The sequence below is a fragment of the Aricia agestis genome, chromosome 14 (genome assembly GCF_905147365.1).
Source record: "Aricia agestis chromosome 14, ilAriAges1.1, whole genome shotgun sequence".
Lineage (NCBI taxonomy): Eukaryota > Metazoa > Arthropoda > Insecta > Lepidoptera > Lycaenidae > Aricia > Aricia agestis.
The window spans coordinates 7,993,297-8,011,096 of NC_056419.1; the positions used below are offsets into that span (position 1 = coordinate 7,993,297).

General features: G+C 36.2%; 3 protein-coding genes across 3 annotated transcripts; 1 reads left to right on the forward strand and 2 right to left on the reverse strand.

The window, feature by feature from the left end:
- Positions 1-385: 385 nt before the first annotated feature.
- Positions 386-2,715, reverse strand: LOC121733563 (protein farnesyltransferase/geranylgeranyltransferase type-1 subunit alpha). The gene is made up of 5 exons (XM_042123851.1): positions 2,369-2,715; positions 1,995-2,118; positions 1,733-1,823; positions 1,329-1,468; positions 386-910 (listed from the first exon to the last, which is right to left on the reverse strand). Exons 1-5 carry the CDS (start codon positions 2,496-2,498, stop codon positions 418-420), a joined length of 978 nt encoding a protein of 325 aa, XP_041979785.1. The 5' UTR covers positions 2,499-2,715; the 3' UTR covers positions 386-417.
- Positions 2,716-3,459: 744 nt separating this feature from the next.
- LOC121733923 (3-ketodihydrosphingosine reductase) lies at positions 3,460-14,560 on the reverse strand. Its single transcript, XM_042124325.1, has 9 exons — positions 13,923-14,560; positions 13,588-13,829; positions 13,261-13,463; positions 13,063-13,129; positions 8,915-9,080; positions 6,335-6,366; positions 4,801-4,971; positions 3,766-3,915; positions 3,460-3,614 (listed from the first exon to the last, which is right to left on the reverse strand). The coding sequence occupies exons 1-9, from the start codon at positions 14,464-14,466 to the stop codon at positions 3,519-3,521; spliced, it is 1,671 nt and encodes a 556-aa protein (XP_041980259.1). The 5' UTR covers positions 14,467-14,560; the 3' UTR covers positions 3,460-3,518.
- LOC121733564 lies at positions 10,437-12,912 on the forward strand. Its single transcript, XM_042123852.1, has 8 exons — positions 10,437-10,539; positions 10,788-10,945; positions 11,061-11,169; positions 11,278-11,363; positions 11,611-11,751; positions 12,022-12,121; positions 12,380-12,532; positions 12,797-12,912. Exons 1-8 carry the CDS (start codon positions 10,500-10,502, stop codon positions 12,901-12,903), a joined length of 894 nt encoding a protein of 297 aa, XP_041979786.1. The 5' UTR covers positions 10,437-10,499; the 3' UTR covers positions 12,904-12,912.
- Positions 14,561-17,800: the final 3,240 nt, after the last annotated feature.

Genomic DNA, 17,800 nt, shown 5'->3' on the forward strand with positions numbered 1-17,800 from the left:
AACCACGCGGACGGTTTCGGCCGCACTGTTCTCATTGCGACTGTACGAGGTGGCAAACCGCGTGGCACTCAACTCGTTTCGAGCGGGTCATCCGCATTGCTTGCGAGCCGTGCTTACCACCCGCGCGGGCGTTAGGTGTCACTGTAAAACCAGCCTTAGTCGTTACATAGTAAAATAAACCGCGCGGACGGTGTTACGGCCGCGCTGTTCTCATTGCGACTGTACGAGGTGGCAAACCGTGTGGCACTCAACTCGTTTTATAGTTTCGAGCGGGTCATCCGCATGGTTGCGAGCCGCGCTTATCACCCGCGCGGACGGTACGCGTCACTGTAAAACCAGCCTAAGCCAGTATTAATTTAGAAGACGGTAGTACAAGAACAATGTTTTTATTCATAAATATCTTAAAATTTGCATAATTTAATTTAAGAGCTCGGTATTTGTATTCTTTTTCGACTTAATGTTATCGCCAACATAGTTCCAATATTTAGACCTTATTTTGTCGTACTTTGTTGCTAACGCCTGGCACAATTCTAGCGCTCTATCGGCGTTGTAATAGGAATTGGTTTCGCCTTTCCTCATGGCCTCTTCGCAAATGTCGATAAGGAATGCTAGTAAATAAATGGAACGACATTTGTTATCGTAAAGTTCCTCACAGAACGACACAACAACTGAATTCCCGCATAATCCTCTCTTATCATGAAGCATAACTCCTCTCAGATAGTTCCAAGCACTCTCATTATTTTTTACAAACTTGATCTTCTCCATGGCATAGCAAATTTCCTTTTGCACATTCATGTCCGACCATCCGTGGTGATTGTTCATTACAAAGTACCTTTGATTCCAGGCTGAGTTGTTTCTCACATCTTCATCTATCAAGTTATTAACAAACTCCATTTCCTTATCATAAAGCCTGCAACAGATTTTAATATTATACATGGTTTATTTTATTGCTTACTAGATGAATCCCGCAACTCCGTTGCGAAAATTCGTTCATCGCGCAGGAGCCGTAAAATTTTCTGGGATAAAAAAGTATCCTATGTCCGTTTTCTCAGGATTGTATCTCCAATCCCCATACTAAATTTCAGCAAAATTAGTTCAGCAGTTTGGGCGTGAAGAGGTAACAGACAGATATCTAGACACACTTTCGCATTTATAATATTAGTATGGATATTTTGCTGCTAAAAACCGCATGTTGCTGTTCTTCCCTACCTTAGATTGTAGGATCTTAGAAACTATACAAGCCATTATGTAAGTACTACAGAATAACAGAACTACAGCCATAACAATAATAGGTTACTTTATTTTCTGGTAACTTAAAAAATTCTTACCCAAACTCCTTGATGACCCACTGCCTGTGTTGCCACGCATGATAATTTTTTGGATCTTGAATGAGAGCATCACCAGTCAAATCAAGTTCCTGCGATGGATCCTTGAGCCATTCCACTAAGACTCTTCTGTGATGCCAAACCTAAACAATTAAATTTTTTAATTATACTACAGATTGCATCAGCAGAATATAAGTAAAAACTAAAAATATTCATTATTATTAACTGTGTTATACTACTTTTATACCTATCAGTCAGAACTGACTGATAAAATCTTATTATTACTTATTATGTAATTAACCATACCCACCATTACCGCAAAAACAATAGATTTCCAAGAATCCGCGATCGAAGGGTTCATGTTTATTCTGGGTACAAGTCAGATCATACTATTTTATTACACTTACTTGATAGTTCTTGGGTGATTGTTTAATTACAGACTCGACATATTCTAGTTCAGATCTTAAATCAGTTCCCAAAGCTTTTAACAGATCTCTTCTGAAATAAAATAAAACATTTTAAGAACTAACTGACACTTGTTAAGTATGAATTTGTTACTATTGAATATTTGCAAAATTTTTAAAACAAACATTTAATAATATTTACAAAAAGGCATTGTGGTTTTTCAAAGTGAAATTATATTAATATGGCCACAGCCTGAGTAATTACCTGTATTGCCAAACAGTATAATTAGCAGAATTTAGCTCCACAGCATCTTTAGTTAAATGCAAAGCTCTCTCTGACATCTCATTATTTTGAAGGACGGCTCTAAAATAGTCGTAAACATCTTCAACTGGAAGAATACAAATAATCATATTAAAATTAGATTTCCTTAACATTTTTATCAAAATAATAATAATCAAATCAGATTAATTTTACATACTGAATCACAAACAAACAAAATATTAAAAATAATATTATCTTTAAATAAGCCAATGTAAATATAAGAATGCCTTGACCTAAAGTTTTATTTTTTACCCTGACTTATTTGCTGTCTAAGTATATTATTTTCAAATTATCGAACATTTGGTGCAGATACTTACATTTTTCAGAATGTGCAATAACTACAACCGGTGTAGGTCCATCATCCTCCGGAACCGGGGTCACATCTGACCATTCTGGCCTATCTCTATAGAAAGTCCACTCCGTGTAACTGCTTTCACCGTCCGACATTTTGGTTCACTGAAACTGGTTTACTAACTCAGAGCCTTTAAATACCTCCCTTACCTATCAAAAACCAGAAGGTTAGTTGTGAGAAAAACGGTGTATTTAGAATTATTGTTATGTTTGTCTAAGGATACAAAACATAAATTTAATGCTTGTGTAAACTAAGTATACTAAGTATTTACTACTAGAATTTTATTTAAATTATTATCTCTCTAAATAAATAAACGTAAGATAAAAATAAATTCTAGTACGGCACTTCTTCTTCTTCTTTTTTATTTATGGCTCCTTTGTGAGTTGCCAGTATCTCCTTTGGATTTAACAAATTATCAGTTGTCAAATGTCAAGTATCAACGTCATGTTTAATTTGACAGGTAGTTTTTTTATATGGACAATGCACAGGCACACAACATAATGTTATTCATCTTTAATGCTAAGTACTCACAAACGGTTTTACTCGATAATTTTACTCCAAATCGAGCAAAAACCACAGTGTGGACCGCAAAACTAACAGCTCGAAGGCTCGCATCGAGCCGACTTGATGTTTCCTTCGAACTTACTCGACGCGAGCTGCCGTCGCTCGAGCTTTACTCAAGCGTGTAGATTATATTTCGTTGAACAGAAATATTTTGGCTCGAAGGGTTCGGTGAATACTGAACGGCGAGCTTACTCGATAGAGTAATGCTGAATGTGTGGACGAAAGTCCATGCCGCGGGTTTTGCTTGACGTGATTGCTCGATCGAGTAAAACCGTATGTTACTCACATACGGTTATTACTTAGCATAATAACAATACTCATATCATATTTTACAGTTCAGACAGAACAAACCTAAATAAAACAAAACGTAGAAAATTCTCTTATCAGAGTTTATTGTATAGTTCTATTACAACACAAATACCATCCTTAAATCTATGAGGAAATAAATAGAGGAATCTTTAACTTAAAATACTAAAAAGTTACGTTAAATAAATAGCAAAAGTACAGTCATATATTCTAGCTAATTCCAATAGATCCAACTTCATTATTAATTACCAGCCATAGCTATAGCCTAATCCGTTTGTGTACGTCATGTGTGAGACTGCGGGGGCCGCCGAGTAGGCTACTCCTAGTACACCGCTTACCACCTGGAAAATAATTAAAAAAAAAGCTATTTAACTTTCTAGCTGCTGTAGACTTACTTAACATATTTAAGTTAAGAGTTGAGACTTAAGTATACACGTTTATAAACGCTTAGGCATATTATATTTCGTTTTGTAAATAGTATAAAGGCTTTACCTTGGCAGGAGCCGTAATGTGCGACAATACTGGGGCCGCCAGTCCATGGTACGCCGACGGCGCCAATGCTAAACCTGGATTACTGACTCGAATGTCCGCCTTCCGGACACTGGAGAACGGCGTATCGATTGCCTTTGAATAAGTGGATACCTGAAAAATTAATTTAAAAACTAAGATCTAATTTATTTTGTCTGTCGGCTGCTGAATACTGTAGGTACCAAATAGTGCTAGGATAGCAGGGATGTTGCGAATATTCGCATCCGCATCCGCAAATGCGAAGAATCCGCGCAAATTTGGACATCTGCATCGGCATCCGTATCCGCATTAAATCAATGCGGATTTTCATGCGGATGCAATGAAAAAAATTCGGGATCCGCAACATCTCTGTAGGATAGGTATAAGGGCGTTTTCACATTATCCGATCCGATATCGGTATCAGACGCCGATCCACGGTAAGTAAAATGTATGAAATATAACCTGTCTTTCATATTGTCCGGCCCGATACCGGATATCGGTTCATACATTTTTAACCATAGACAAATTTTACTTACCCGGGTCCCTGGTATCGGATCGGCGTCCGACACCGATATCGGATCGGATAATGTGAAAACGCTCTAACTGTTTGCAGGTCATCGTTGTAACGGCCACACTCATTAGACACTTAATGAGGATTAAACTTCAATTTAAATAAGACTTTGACAGGTAATGTATGGGGCATAAGTCAAAATCTTTATTTAATTACAGTTACGTAAGTAACTAATATTCGTTTCTGAGTGCGGCAGTTAGTGCTGAAAGGTTCAACATTAAGCATCCCCATAGCATCCCTTATGATTCGTATTAAAATAAAAAGACGGACACAATGCGACAGAGCGAATCGGGAAAATGGAAATGCGGTCCCATTTTGCGTACATTTTTATGACCTGCCGCCGTTTCGGAAAATGTATGGAAAATGCTACGCTGCGTAGTGCGTCCTGTCATAAAGTGCGCTACCTTAATGCTGCATTTTCTATCTATTATAGTCATGGAATTACTTACTTGGCCTAAATTAAAAGGCGATCTGTAGATATTGGCCTGTTGTGAAGCAATCGCCGGCTGCGCGGGGTAGTTGTTGTACCCGGGATAGGCCACTGGTGGTCCGTATAACCCGGCTGGGCCTAATAGACCAGCCGCCTGGACCGCAGCCAAAATACATGGTAACAGGATGATCTGGAATTTAAATTTTAAATCATCTCAAATATTAAAGAAGAGCCCCATTAACAATGTAATGTACCTACCTACCTACGTATAGTAATACGCTAAGTAGGTATACTTAGCGAATCTATAACTATTTCAAGGTCTGCTTGTCTGTCCGTCATATTGGATAAGTGGCATTGGACAAAGACAGCGGACCTCGGATGGCCATACGCTGCGTAAATATCGCTATATTGGTTAGTATGTAGGTAGATATAATTATTATTTTCGTCAGGTTAGTAGATAGTAGATACAGTCTATTCGTTTTCTGCACCTAGGCTACTTGACCTATATTCAATTTTATTGAACAAATGCATATTTCTAGTAGAAATTGGCCTAGGAAACCGTATTTCACCCTTATCACCAAATAAAAGCTTATGATTGATAAATAAAGTCGATTTGAAAATATGATTTTATGAAAATAGGATTTGTACTGACGAAAACGCTTTTGCGGTACTTCCGATTTGGATGTGACGTCATCAGACTCCTAATTTAATATATTTTATTTATCGCACTCGTTTTATGTAAGTTTATTTGTACATAAATAATAAGAATAAGTCTAGAAAGATTTGTAAAATATATTTTTCTTGAATAATTCAAATAAAACATCAGTTTTATATATTATCTCCATTTATTGTAGACTGGAAATGAAATGGCCAAAACTTTTCTCCAAAAGTTTGCAACATTACAAAATATGATTTCTAATTTCTTATTTAATTATTTTATAATTTTTGGGCACTTTTAGACTCGTACATTTAGCACATAAAAATATGTTCAATAAAGAGAGTTTAAAATACAAAACGTATGACGTCACACTATAACGGACAGTGTTTTCGGCGCCATTTATAAGGCATACTTTTCAATCAACATTTTTATGGGTTTCTACTGTGTAAAATATTAAAATATTAGTTTTTTTTGTGAAAATGAATGATTAAGAAGCGATTAGCATGAAGAAAAAAGTAGGTCAAGTAGTCTATTGTATCAAAATCAATTATTTTGTCCCAAAGTAATTTCAGTATGACGCAATAATGGTTAATTCACATAATACATTATCAATTATGTGACCATTATTGCGTCATAATGAAACTACTTTGCGACAAAATTGATTTTGCGAACAACATCAACGTAGTTAGTTGCAACTTTGATTATAAAAAATAACATTATTTACACAGGTACCAACTAAAAGTACGCGCTCATAAGTGCGCATACAATCGTGAACTGTGGAAGGAAAGAAGGGAGGCCTTCGCCCAGCTGTGGGTCTGTGGAACACTATAATATAATATCTAGGTTAATAACCATCAATTAATGAGTAATAGTTATCTTAGACAAAACCACTCACCTTAATCATTGTATCGTTGCAAAATTCAGATACCGTATGTGATAGTCACGGGTCAGTTTAAGCTTTTATAGTAACGTAATACCTATCAGACAGCCCAATGTTCTAGTTCAAGGAGTAGGTAACAATATGATTTATCACATATTATATAAGGGCTATTGTGTTTAAAGGACCTTAGGAAAGTACAGGTGTGGCTGATTCAGGACACGTTATGTCAAGCCTCAAGACTTAAGTACATCGACCACAATGATTAATGTTTAGTATTAACTAGCTATTGCCCGCGACTTCGTCCGCGTGGACTTCAGTTTATAGCGCGCGATGTCAACAAAATTGGTGTCAAAAGCTTTTATAAAAAAAACCCTGGTACCCCTTAAATCAATACAGCTGTGCAGTGTGCACACAATAAGAATTTCATTTTTTTATATTAAAGTTTATATTTTATGCCAAATTTTAAAGCTTATTTAGCCCTCCAATTACACAACTTTACCCATAAACTATTTATCATTGATAGGTTTAAGGTTACGTCACTGCACAGATAAAGTACTGAGTTATTTAATACCGTAGAATAGATATAACAATTGAAAAAAATCGAAACTTAAATGTAAGATGATACCACGTCTAAAAGAAAGACTTTTGAGCAAGCGTCAGCGCGATGTAGAAGACGCACGGCGCCATCTATTATGAATTTTTGGAACTAACTTAATTTGAACAAATTTACGCATTTTCACCCCCTGACAACCCTTTTTTCCAGTAAAAAAGTAGCCTATGTCCTATCTTAGGCTTTAGACTATCTGTATACAAAATTTCATTACAATCGGTTCGGTAGTTTTGGCGTTTGGCGTGAAAGCGAGACTGACAGACAGACAGACAGAGAGAGATACTTTCGCATTTATAATATTAGTATAGATTATGTGCACACTGCACAGCTGTTTTTGGGTATTTTGATTAATTAAGGGCCGCGTTACACCAGAATGGCAGCGGCGAGGCGAGCACTTTAAGCGCTGCCATTCCGGTGTAGCGCGGCCCTAAGAGGGGTACCACTTACCAGGGTTTTAAAATGATTAGTTCTTTGTTACAATGAAGTAAAAAATAAAACGCCATCTGTTAAATCGTATTAGAACTAAAATGTTCATTGCATCGATATATTTCTGGATTTTTTATAATATTATACATAAATTTAATATATTTAAGATTTTTAAAATATTATTTTAATACACATCCAAGACCCAGGAACATTGAAAACTTTTTGTTCCGCCTGTGGGACTCGAACCCAGGACCCCCGGGATGAGCGCTGCCCACGCGCAATGCGAATTAATTTTCATCGATATTTTCATGGAAATAAGATATTTTCCCACATCAAAATATAGCCTATGTCCCTTCTCAGACTCTAGAATAACTGTGTACAAAATTTCATTGCAATCGATTCAGTAGTTTTGGCGTGAAAGACAGACAGACAGACAGACAGAGATACTTTCGCATTTATAATATTAGTATGGATAGCATACGAGTCATGTATTTTGATATACGGCTTTCGCCTACCAGTTTAATTGTTTGAACTAGTAGATATTATAATTTATTACTACAATAAGGCTTACCTAACTTGCCAGATAAGCCTAGGAAGGAATAGTTACCTAATTATTGTCGGGGATAATTCTGTTTGACAATGTTTTTCACTTCGAAGGTAACGAATATCATTATCAATTCTTTCTTACTATACTATACTATATTACTATATGTACTACTAAGTATACCTACTATATTTGCTAATTAATTATAGTACATTAGTAATCTCGCAGTGTAGCGGAAAAACCGCGCGTTCGCGCCGCCGCATATATAGAGTGTAACAAAACTAAGGTGAGAATACTTTAAAGTTTAAAGGCAACGGTAGCCGTAGGCAACAGGCGGATCGCGGTCCGTATGCGGACCGCGAAATGTCGAATTTCGGACCGCAAAATATTGTAATGTATTTTATACCAAGTATCAATTAATACACAGATGAGGTATACGCAGTGCCGTACCTAAATAGCCTTTTTGCGCCCTGTGCGAGTTTATATAACTGCACCCTTCCAAGACTTTCAAAAAGGAGGTTATATATGATATCATATATACTATACAAATACAAAAGTCTTTATTCACCATGATAATTTTACAAACATTTTAACAAATAACGGTCCCCCAAAGTAGGCGAGGCCTGTCCTATGGGGGAGTTTAATTGAGTACAGTAAGTATTGGAGACAGAAAAATTCCAAAGCGGGAGGCGAAGAAGTGGATACAGGGACATTAGGTACTTTAAAAATTCTTTTTTTAAGCATTTCGTCGTAAGTATGTTGACATTTAACTATAGATTTATGTACTGCTTCAAACGCTCTTACTAGATAAAGTTTTCTGACACTTAGGACCTTGGTATCATCGTATAGGCTTTTAGTAGGATATCTTAAGGGATTCTCCAGTGCTACTCCAGTACCCCTCTCTGCGCTCTTTCCAGTGGAAGAAGAGTGGAAGATGGACAGCCTCCCCAAGCCAGAATGCAATAATTGATAACCGATTGGCATAGAGCGAAGTAGATAGTTTTGAGGGTCTGACCATCGACCACATCTCGTAAGTTCCTCATGACGGCCATTAATTTTCTAACACGCTTGGACGTTTCTGTTGTGTGCTGTCTAAATGTCATTTGGTGGTCCAGGATAACGCCAAGGTAGCGGATGGATTCACTGCGCTGGATAGCAGAACAATTATAGCAGTTGATGTTCTGAACGGGATAAGTACACATTGAGGAATGGATTTTTAACTCATTAAGCGAGGAAGGGGCGGAGGCAGCATTTTTGTGAAAACAAAGAAACTTGGTTTTGGAAGTATTAAGGGAGAGGAGATTAAAGTTTAACCAGTTAGATAGAGTAGCCATGCCATCTTTAGCTCTAAACAATAATTGTGGAAACATTATCCTAATAGCAGCAGCTAACAATGCAACAATTCGACGATTAAACAGGAGAGGGTGCGGCTGTCCGTGGTCTCGTACTAGTTGACCTAAAACTGTCAGAACTCAGCAGCCATTAGTCGGCGATACCTAGGCCGGTATAAATAGTCAGTACTCAAGATGCATCTCGGCCTCAAGACGCGGTTCGGCTCTATGATTGGTCCAAATTTTGACAACCAACCAATTACAAAGCCTGAACCGTGTCTTGAGACCGAGATGCATCTTGAGCACCTACTGATTATTTATACCAGCCTTATTGTGGTGATACGCCAAAATTAGCACTAAGTGAAATCTCATTAGGTATCTAGATGGTCGTCCTATGATAAGGAGATACTGTTGAAATCTGTCGGCCCTATAGGACGCTAACCACCCCTAGGCCGCGGCCTATACGGCCTATTTATAAGTCCGGGGCTGCATTCTAGGTAGCTACCACGATAGTGATAATGCCTCATGCCGCGGATACAGAGAAATCGCAAATTATTTCTAGCAGCAGCATACAGGTGAACGAACATGTTTTCTATGTAAACGTCTAATTAGATCCGTCAAGCGGCCCTCGCAGGGTAAGTGGTGTGCATCACATGCACTGCTCCAGTTTTCTGTTAGTATCGAAGTGTACTCTCCATCAGCCATACCGACTTTAGTACTCTAGTCTACTGTACTATTATACTCTCTATCAGTCATAACTCATACCTACTTACTTGATTCAAATTCCAATCCGCGAAAAATCCTAAAATGAATCATGTTTTAGTGGTGTTAGCTTGTGTAACAGCTATTGAAGGCATACATTGGCTCCTGGCGACAGAAAATACATCAAATTATTTGACCCAGTATGGAAACAGAGAAGATATTACATCACGAAGAATTGACAGTAAATCTCTGTATTTACCAGACTTTCCTTACAAAACACAGACCGAAAAAGTTTGGGATGAAACATCAACCAAGTATAAAGAGCATAATCAACAAGGCAACTTCACGCATGTTTTCGAAACAGGATTTCAACCTTCGTTTTTCTATTCAGCCAATAGGAGGCAAGGAAAGAAAATACCGGTTAACAACACCAAATTTAAAAATCGCCAAAGATTTTTGGAAGTATTTGAAGTGGTAGAATTCGATCATGAGGTGTGCTTTTCGTCTAGTGGTCTGGAAGGCACTTGTCTACATGAGTTCGACTGCCAGAGTATAGCTGGATCACCCATGGGCTCATGCGCTGATGGCTTGGGAACGTGTTGTGTCAGTGAGTATTTGGATCAGTCTGGATTTCAGTTAGTCGTACGGATCAAGATAATGTTATCTCATTGGTTTTTCGCATTTATGAGAGAGAAGGCATAATAATATTTGCAGGCTATCGGTTAGCTTTACCCAAACATACGAGACTTCTTAATGAAATTTTACCCCAAAGCACGAAATTGCCCGGGATAGGCTCACGTCTTCATTACGTTAAATAAGTCTCTAGTACCAATTAATAATCTTCTCCCTTTTTAGTCCTTTTCGCCTGCGACTCAAATTCATCAGCTCTATCTGGGTGGTTCGTCAATCCAAACTTCCCAGCCCCGAGTTCAGAGAGACTGTCCTGTGTAGTCACTTTGGAGAAAAATTCTCACGACATCAAGCAGTTTAGGTTGGATTTCACCAATTTTGAGGTAAGTTTCCACTTTAAGCTAGTTATTTTTCAATAATGAAAAATGTTTTAAGTTTGGCGCTGCAACTCGCCACAATGCGAGCGTACCTTTAATATTAGTTTCTATTTATTTTCAGATTTTACCACCCACAAGTGGGAATTGTGAGCAAGACCAATTCTCTATCTCCGGGCAAGATGCTAACAATGTAATACCCATTATCTGTGGTATTAACAGTGGCCAGCATAGTAAGTTTTGATTAAAAAACTATTCCTACTTGGCTATTTTTACAATTTTTATACTTTTTTTCTCTAAAATATTACAAAATTCTTCTGATAACACCTTTTTTATTTCAGTGTACATAGAGGTTGGAAATACGGAGGGACCCATCAATCTTTCTATTCAAACCCTGAATGAGGAAAATAGACTATTCTCCATTAAAGTATGATTAAATCACAGTTTATTTCACTCTCACACAATCACTTAAATTATAAAGACGAATTTCTACATAGAATTTTTTACACATCTTACCTATTGCTAAAATTGCTATCCCGTTCCTATCGCGTATCCGGTATCAGTGAAAACGATATGTCAATATAATATTTGTTCGCGATAGAAAGGGACAAGGAATGCTTTACTGCAATTATTTTAATTATACCATTATTATCAAATAACACTATTCCTGTCAGGTAACACAGCTGACCGCTTCTGACGATTTGGCAGCGCCGTCGGGTTGTCTTCAGTACCACACAGAGGACCATGGTCACATAGAGTCATTCAACTATAAAGACAGAACTGAAATAGGCATCCTGAGAAGTTTGGGTTATTTGGTAAGTCAACTGATGAAATATGCAAGACGATAAAATATTTAATGATTCTTGACAATCTGTAAGTACTTATCTGATTTCATTGAGTAAGAGACCAAATGACAAGGGATTGTATTCAATCTCTCGTCAGAACTTTTTGATCAGCTGAATACCATGTTGCGTTGAACGTTACGTCTTGTGCCGGAATTAAAATAACAAAAATACATATGTTTTGTTGTATACCTAATTAGTATGTAATTTATACCAATATACATGCTTTATTTATATTTTTAGAATAATCTTAACTACGCAATATGTATAAGAAGGTCGCCGTCCACCTGTTCCATTACATACACAAATGTTGGAGAAATGCAAATCGTAAATTATGATACAGGTATGTTTTTTAATATGTATTTTGGGGATTTCTTTCAATATTCTTGTATATATGTTGCAGTCGACTGGTTAAAAAAGCCATCGTTGTTCAGCCAAAGGGCTAACTGTTTGATTGAATGGCTATTTAAACCAGTTGGCTGCGACATCTACATTGATATTTGATACCTAATAAATCAAAAATAATTCTAACATACATATAATGTAACCTGCTTCAACCTGAAATGTTTTTTTTTAATAAAAAATTATGATACTCTTTCAGATGGAACACCAATAATACCGCCACGCCAAGCGGGCGTAGAGATATACAACTGCCCGAGTGACTGGCTACTGATAGCAGCAGTGAGACTCTGTGGCGAGAGATTAAACGATGGATCCATTTTACAGGACTTCTCATTAGATGCACCAGTCACAGGTTATTAATTATTCTCTAACTATAAATAATATTACTTAATGAATTCCTTTTTCCTTCACTCTAAACGGCAAAACGCGACAAATGCTCTAATTACTCATGCCATATGCTCAGATCATTATGAGCTTACTCACTTTTATTCATCGTAATAAAGATTTAAAAAAAGTTAAAAATCTATGTGGAAAAGTGAGTGTCAACAATTCAATTTACTGTGCATACTAATTATATTTTGATGGAAACTCTAGTCTAGATATTTTTTTGTTTAAGATGAGGGTGCTGGTCCCATAATAGTGTGGTTTAGAACTGATGGTGTCTACACTGGAAGAGGGTTCAAGTTGCATTACCAACAAAACTCCTGCTCTATGCCTATTTGAATGTTGAAAAAAAAAAACAAATACAAAATAAATTATTAAAATATATATTGTTTATGTATTAAATGCTTCTTTATGCTTACCATAATGTTAAGTGGTTATAAAGTAGTAACAGTAAACTACAAAAATAAATGCTTGAAGCTCTATGCCTATTTAGTGTACCTTTTTTGGTTCATCACTAATCATTAGCCTATACCCAAAGTATGCAGAATTTAATTCTGAATGTAATCTGGAATAAACGAAAAATTACTTACAATATTATATTCTTTTTACAAAAACTTAATAAGCAGTGTTACATAAAATTGTAATAAGAAAAAAGTAACATACCTTGTAAGCAATAATTTCCCATAATTTTGTTATTCACTTTTTTGGGCCTTTCTCTTCTCTTTTAAATTATCTCTTACAATTTTATGGAATGACAGTAAAATAGCTACCATAATTGTTCTCAAAAAGCCCATAGATATAATCTGCAGGAAAACTTGAGTTTTACTTTCTAACGATCCACAGTTTAAAAGTGACAGAATTTTTCCAGACATTCCAAATACTGAGTAACTTTTTCCAGTCTGAAATCCAATATTCATGGAAATGTACAGTACAAAAAGTAAATGTAATTAATTATATTTGTTAACATTTCAATTAATTTTTGGTCAGGCTATTGTTATGTGAAAACTGTTATTAAAAACTCACTAATGAATCCATAATTAGTTTCTTGCCCACTTCCTCTGGTGAGTGCAGACCCCCAGAGCCCGAGATGAGCTTGGTTTCCACGGGTTTGGTCAGCTCCTCCTGTGCAAAGCCAGGTGTGTCGGTATCAGGCGGGAAAGCCAATGTCAGTCTCACATTTGTACCAATGAGCTCCATAAACACAGACTCCGCTAGCCCTCGCACTGCCCATTTTGCAGCACCATATGCACTATAACCATAAATTCCTGAAATAAATATTAATGGTCTTGTTAAACTGTAAAATATATTATGGTTCAAGTTATGCATCAAAAATTAAAAAATTAATAGCTAAAAATTACCTATCAGAGCTGCCTCAGTTGATACAAAAACTATTAAACCTTCATTCCTTTTTTTCATGCCAGGCAAGACATACCTAGTGGGGTATGCTGTACCAAAATAGTTCAAGTCAATCATTTGCTTAATATCGTCTACGTCTGCCTTATCGAACTCGGCGCACTTACACATACCGGCGCAATTGATCAACATAAATATTGGACCAACTTTAGCTTCAACGTCGGACAGTGTTTTCTTGATAACCTCATAATTAGATGTCACATCTAAGGGTGCGAATTGTATCCTTTGCTCATTGCTAAGGGTATGCTTCAATATTTCCTCAACTGTTGACTTTAACCTCTCAATATCACGCCCAATTATCGTCACATGGGCTCTAAGTTTTGCAGCCTCAATAGCAACAGCTTTTCCTATTCCACTTGAGCCACCAGTAACAACAACGTGTTTTTCCTTAAGATCACTATAAACTTTCTTATTGTCTAACGAATATCCAACAATTAACGTAAAAATGCATATCAAAATTAAACACACAACTAAAACGTACAGTAACATAGTTTTCTTTACTATTAGCTAGTACATTCAACGGGTATGAATGTTTTAAGATTTAGTATTCAGCTTTAACTTAGTATAAAATAATATAAACCTATAATTAAAATTCAATAAACATTTTGGAAGATTTGGATCACAGATTACTAGTATATATTTGTTTTTTTTTTTTTTTTAATTTATTGGGAGCTGGAAACGAGTCCTTTGCTCAGTATATATTTGTAGATTGCAGTGTTGCTCAGTATATATTTGTAGATTGCAGTGCAAAAAAAAAGTTGGCAACTTTTTTTTTACTAACCCACCAAATTCAGCAGCGTAAACCACCAGAAACCGCTAAAACCTAAATGGCCTCTCAAACCACCAGAATTCCACTAAATAACTTAAAGACAACAACAACCTATCTGAATATAATTTGAAAATAATACAACAACGTCATTATTATTATGAAATAATTATTTTTGTTACTACAAGAAGGAAAACTTTAGTTACCTATGTATAAGTAGGTACTTAACTTAAGAGTAAAGATGAACGTCTTTAGAGGAATCATTGTCATTTACTTGTTCAGTTTGTGAAGAATAAATTTCTTTAGTTCTAATTTTTGTAATACGGTATTTAATAGTATAATGTTGTTATTACAGCATTTGCCTTCGCGTGCTAACCTTGCACGAAAGAAAGGCGATCAAACTTCATCCGGTTTCTCTGTTAAGTCTTGACAACATTCATCATGCTAAGTAATCGCGCTTTATCAGCGTTAGAATTCAGCAAAACGAATAAAGATAATAATAATATAATTAAGTTTCCAGTGTGCGTCTTCAAGGGTTAGAAACATAATAAAAAAAACTAGTGGTTTAACGTCGAAGCTACCACTAACTTAAATAATCTAATCCACTAAGAAATCCACTAGCCACTAAAACCATTTTTTTCCCGCCGGAAGGTATGTCTAAACCACCAGATCTAGTGGAAATTCCACTAAGTTGGCAACACTGGTAGATTGGATTTGGATTTTGCTTACAATTTACAAATATTATCTTCTTCTTCTTCTTGCGTGTTCCTTTTTTTCATAATATGGCGCTCGACTTTTTAACCCAGTGTTGCCAACTATTCAAAACGTTTTCCCCCTAAAGCAACTTCAAAACCCACTAAATTTCAACAAAAACTCCCCAAAAAATCAAAATATTTAAAATTTCTTGCTCTATGTTCTACTAAGCGCTCAAAACGCTGAAATACACCTTCAACAGGCCAAACAAACAAACAGGCCGGCAGTTTTTAAATACTTCAATCTTTCTTTTTTTCATTACATACAATGACAACAAATATAATAATCTGTCAGCCTACTGTCAGCTGGTACGACTCAAAAGACTATAGCGACATGTGCTTTGTGCGGCAGTTCCCATCTTAAAGGTGGCTTTCGGATCTATGCCGCGAACGACCGCGACCGGTAAAAAATCAAATAAAATGCTACTTTATGACATAGAATATAGGTATCATTTTCTACTGACATTTACGTGGCGACTCATGCTGCCGCCGGCGCGGCGCGGCGGCGGCGTAAAAGCTAGTGGTTGAGTAAAATGAAACCTATAGCCTATGTCATAAAGTGGTATTTCGTTTGAATTTTCGTCCGTCGCAGTCGCTCGCGGCAAAGTTCCGAGCCACTTTAAGGTTGTTATTAAAAAAATATTCCATTCTTCAAAATTTTTATCACCAAAAATATCCCCAAAATATTTTACCCCCTAAAAAACCCACAAAATTTATTTTTTCCCACTAAATTTAGTGGGAAATCCCCATAGTTGGCAACACTGTTTTAACCATGGCCAGTGTCAAGTAAAATATGGCTGGAAAAAAGGCATTGACTTTTATTATGTGGACTCGGCATAATGGTCTCTACCATAGACTTAATATATATGGACTCTACCAAATCAAAATACTGTGGCCGGTCCGCCATTTTATGTTCCGGTTCTCCGAGGTACATAAACTGTCAAAGTGTCGTATTATAGGGATGTCGAAATTGAAAGAAAATATCGATATATGGATACATCGATATTTGAAAAAATATCAATATCGGTCTCGATATATCGGGAAAAAAATAGGTCCTTGAAATGTTCACAAAGTACTCAGTTGTATACATACTTTAATAATAATAATAATTGATGGTAAAATTAAAATAAACTGTAAACCCTTCGTGCGCGAGTACAACTCGTATTTGTCCGATTTTTTGGTAATTTTTGCCCGATATCAGTAATGGCAACTTAAATAATAATTAATAAACTTAAAATAAATTAAATAATTTTATTAAAATTAAGGAGGCTCCTATATAAAAAAAAACATATTTGCCTATTTTGTCTCTATGTATTATATATACATAGAGACAAAATAGGCAAAAATGATTTCTTTTATACAGTGTGTAACATAAATAAGTGATAATACTTTAGGGTGTGTACGTGTTCCTTGTAGAGAGTTTACTGTGAAAATAGCAGCTCTGAGAGACGAAAATTTTTTTTCACTTTTGTATGGGCAAGGGCCCGAGCGTCACAAGTTTCCCCATACAAAAGTGAAAAAAAAATTGGTCTTTCAGCGCTGCTACTTTCACAATGAACTCTCTATAAGGAACACGTACTCACCCTAAAGTATTATCACTTATTTTTGTTACACCCTGTATAATATAAAAAAAACATTTTTGATATCAATATAATATATGTATAATATAACAGGACGCTCACTTATAACATCTTAGTTTATCGATATCCTCGAATCAACCGACAAATATCAACCGAGTGTCCCATCACTATAGAGGACGAGGACAGCACACCTTGGGAATAGGGTGGCTCCATGCAGGTTACTTTTCTTTTAATTTTGTTACATAGCTGTAAGCCATAACATTGTAATTTTCCATTTTTTTAGTAAAAGATGGCCCCGTGCGAGTTTCTTACGCCGGTTCTTCTCGGCGAGGTAGTTCCCGAACCGGTGGTAGGCAACGTAGTTTCTTCGTTCGACTTTCAAAAAGTGTATCATGATACCCATTTTGAATAAAAAGATATTTTATTTATTTATGTTTATTTATTTAACAATTATGGTAGTGATGATGATGACGATGAATGTAATTTGCATAGTAGCATAATATGCTTTCCTTCTTAAAACAACGCCGAAACTCCCAAACTTATATCTATAAAGAATCAGGAGTTCTCACAGCATCTTCCGAACCACGGTATACCAGGTATACCTCGGTGCAAAATCTCACTTGTTGGTAGCATATGCTTAGAATACTTCTCACGAAACCGAAGTAACCACACGTTTCCCTATAAAATTTGAGGAGTTCCCTCGATTACTTATGGATAATTCATCA

Coding starts and splice junctions, on each gene's coding strand:
- LOC121733563 (XM_042123851.1), bottom strand. CDS start 2,498: ATGTCGGACGGTGAAAGCAGTTACACGGAGTGGACTTTCTATAGAGAT. Junction 2,119..2,368: donor TATTGCACATTCTGAAAAAT/GTAAGTATCTGC, acceptor GTATTCTTCCAG/TTGAAGATGTTTACGACTAT. Junction 1,469..1,732: donor AATCACCCAAGAACTATCAA/GTAAGTGTAATA, acceptor TTAATTGTTTAG/GTTTGGCATCACAGAAGAGT.
- LOC121733923 (XM_042124325.1), bottom strand. CDS start 14,466: ATGTTACTGTACGTTTTAGTTGTGTGTTTAATTTTGATATGCATTTTT. Junction 13,830..13,922: donor AACTGAGGCAGCTCTGATAG/GTAATTTTTAGC, acceptor TATTTATTTCAG/GAATTTATGGTTATAGTGCA. Junction 9,081..13,062: donor TTAGTGATGAACCAAAAAAG/GTACACTAAATA, acceptor TATCCCGTTCAG/AACATCAACTGCTATAATTG.
- LOC121733564 (XM_042123852.1), top strand. CDS start 10,500: ATGGGCTCATGCGCTGATGGCTTGGGAACGTGTTGTGTCA. Junction 10,540..10,787: donor CTTGGGAACGTGTTGTGTCA/GTGAGTATTTGG, acceptor CTCCCTTTTTAG/TCCTTTTCGCCTGCGACTCA. Junction 11,170..11,277: donor TATTAACAGTGGCCAGCATA/GTAAGTTTTGAT, acceptor TTTTTATTTCAG/TGTACATAGAGGTTGGAAAT.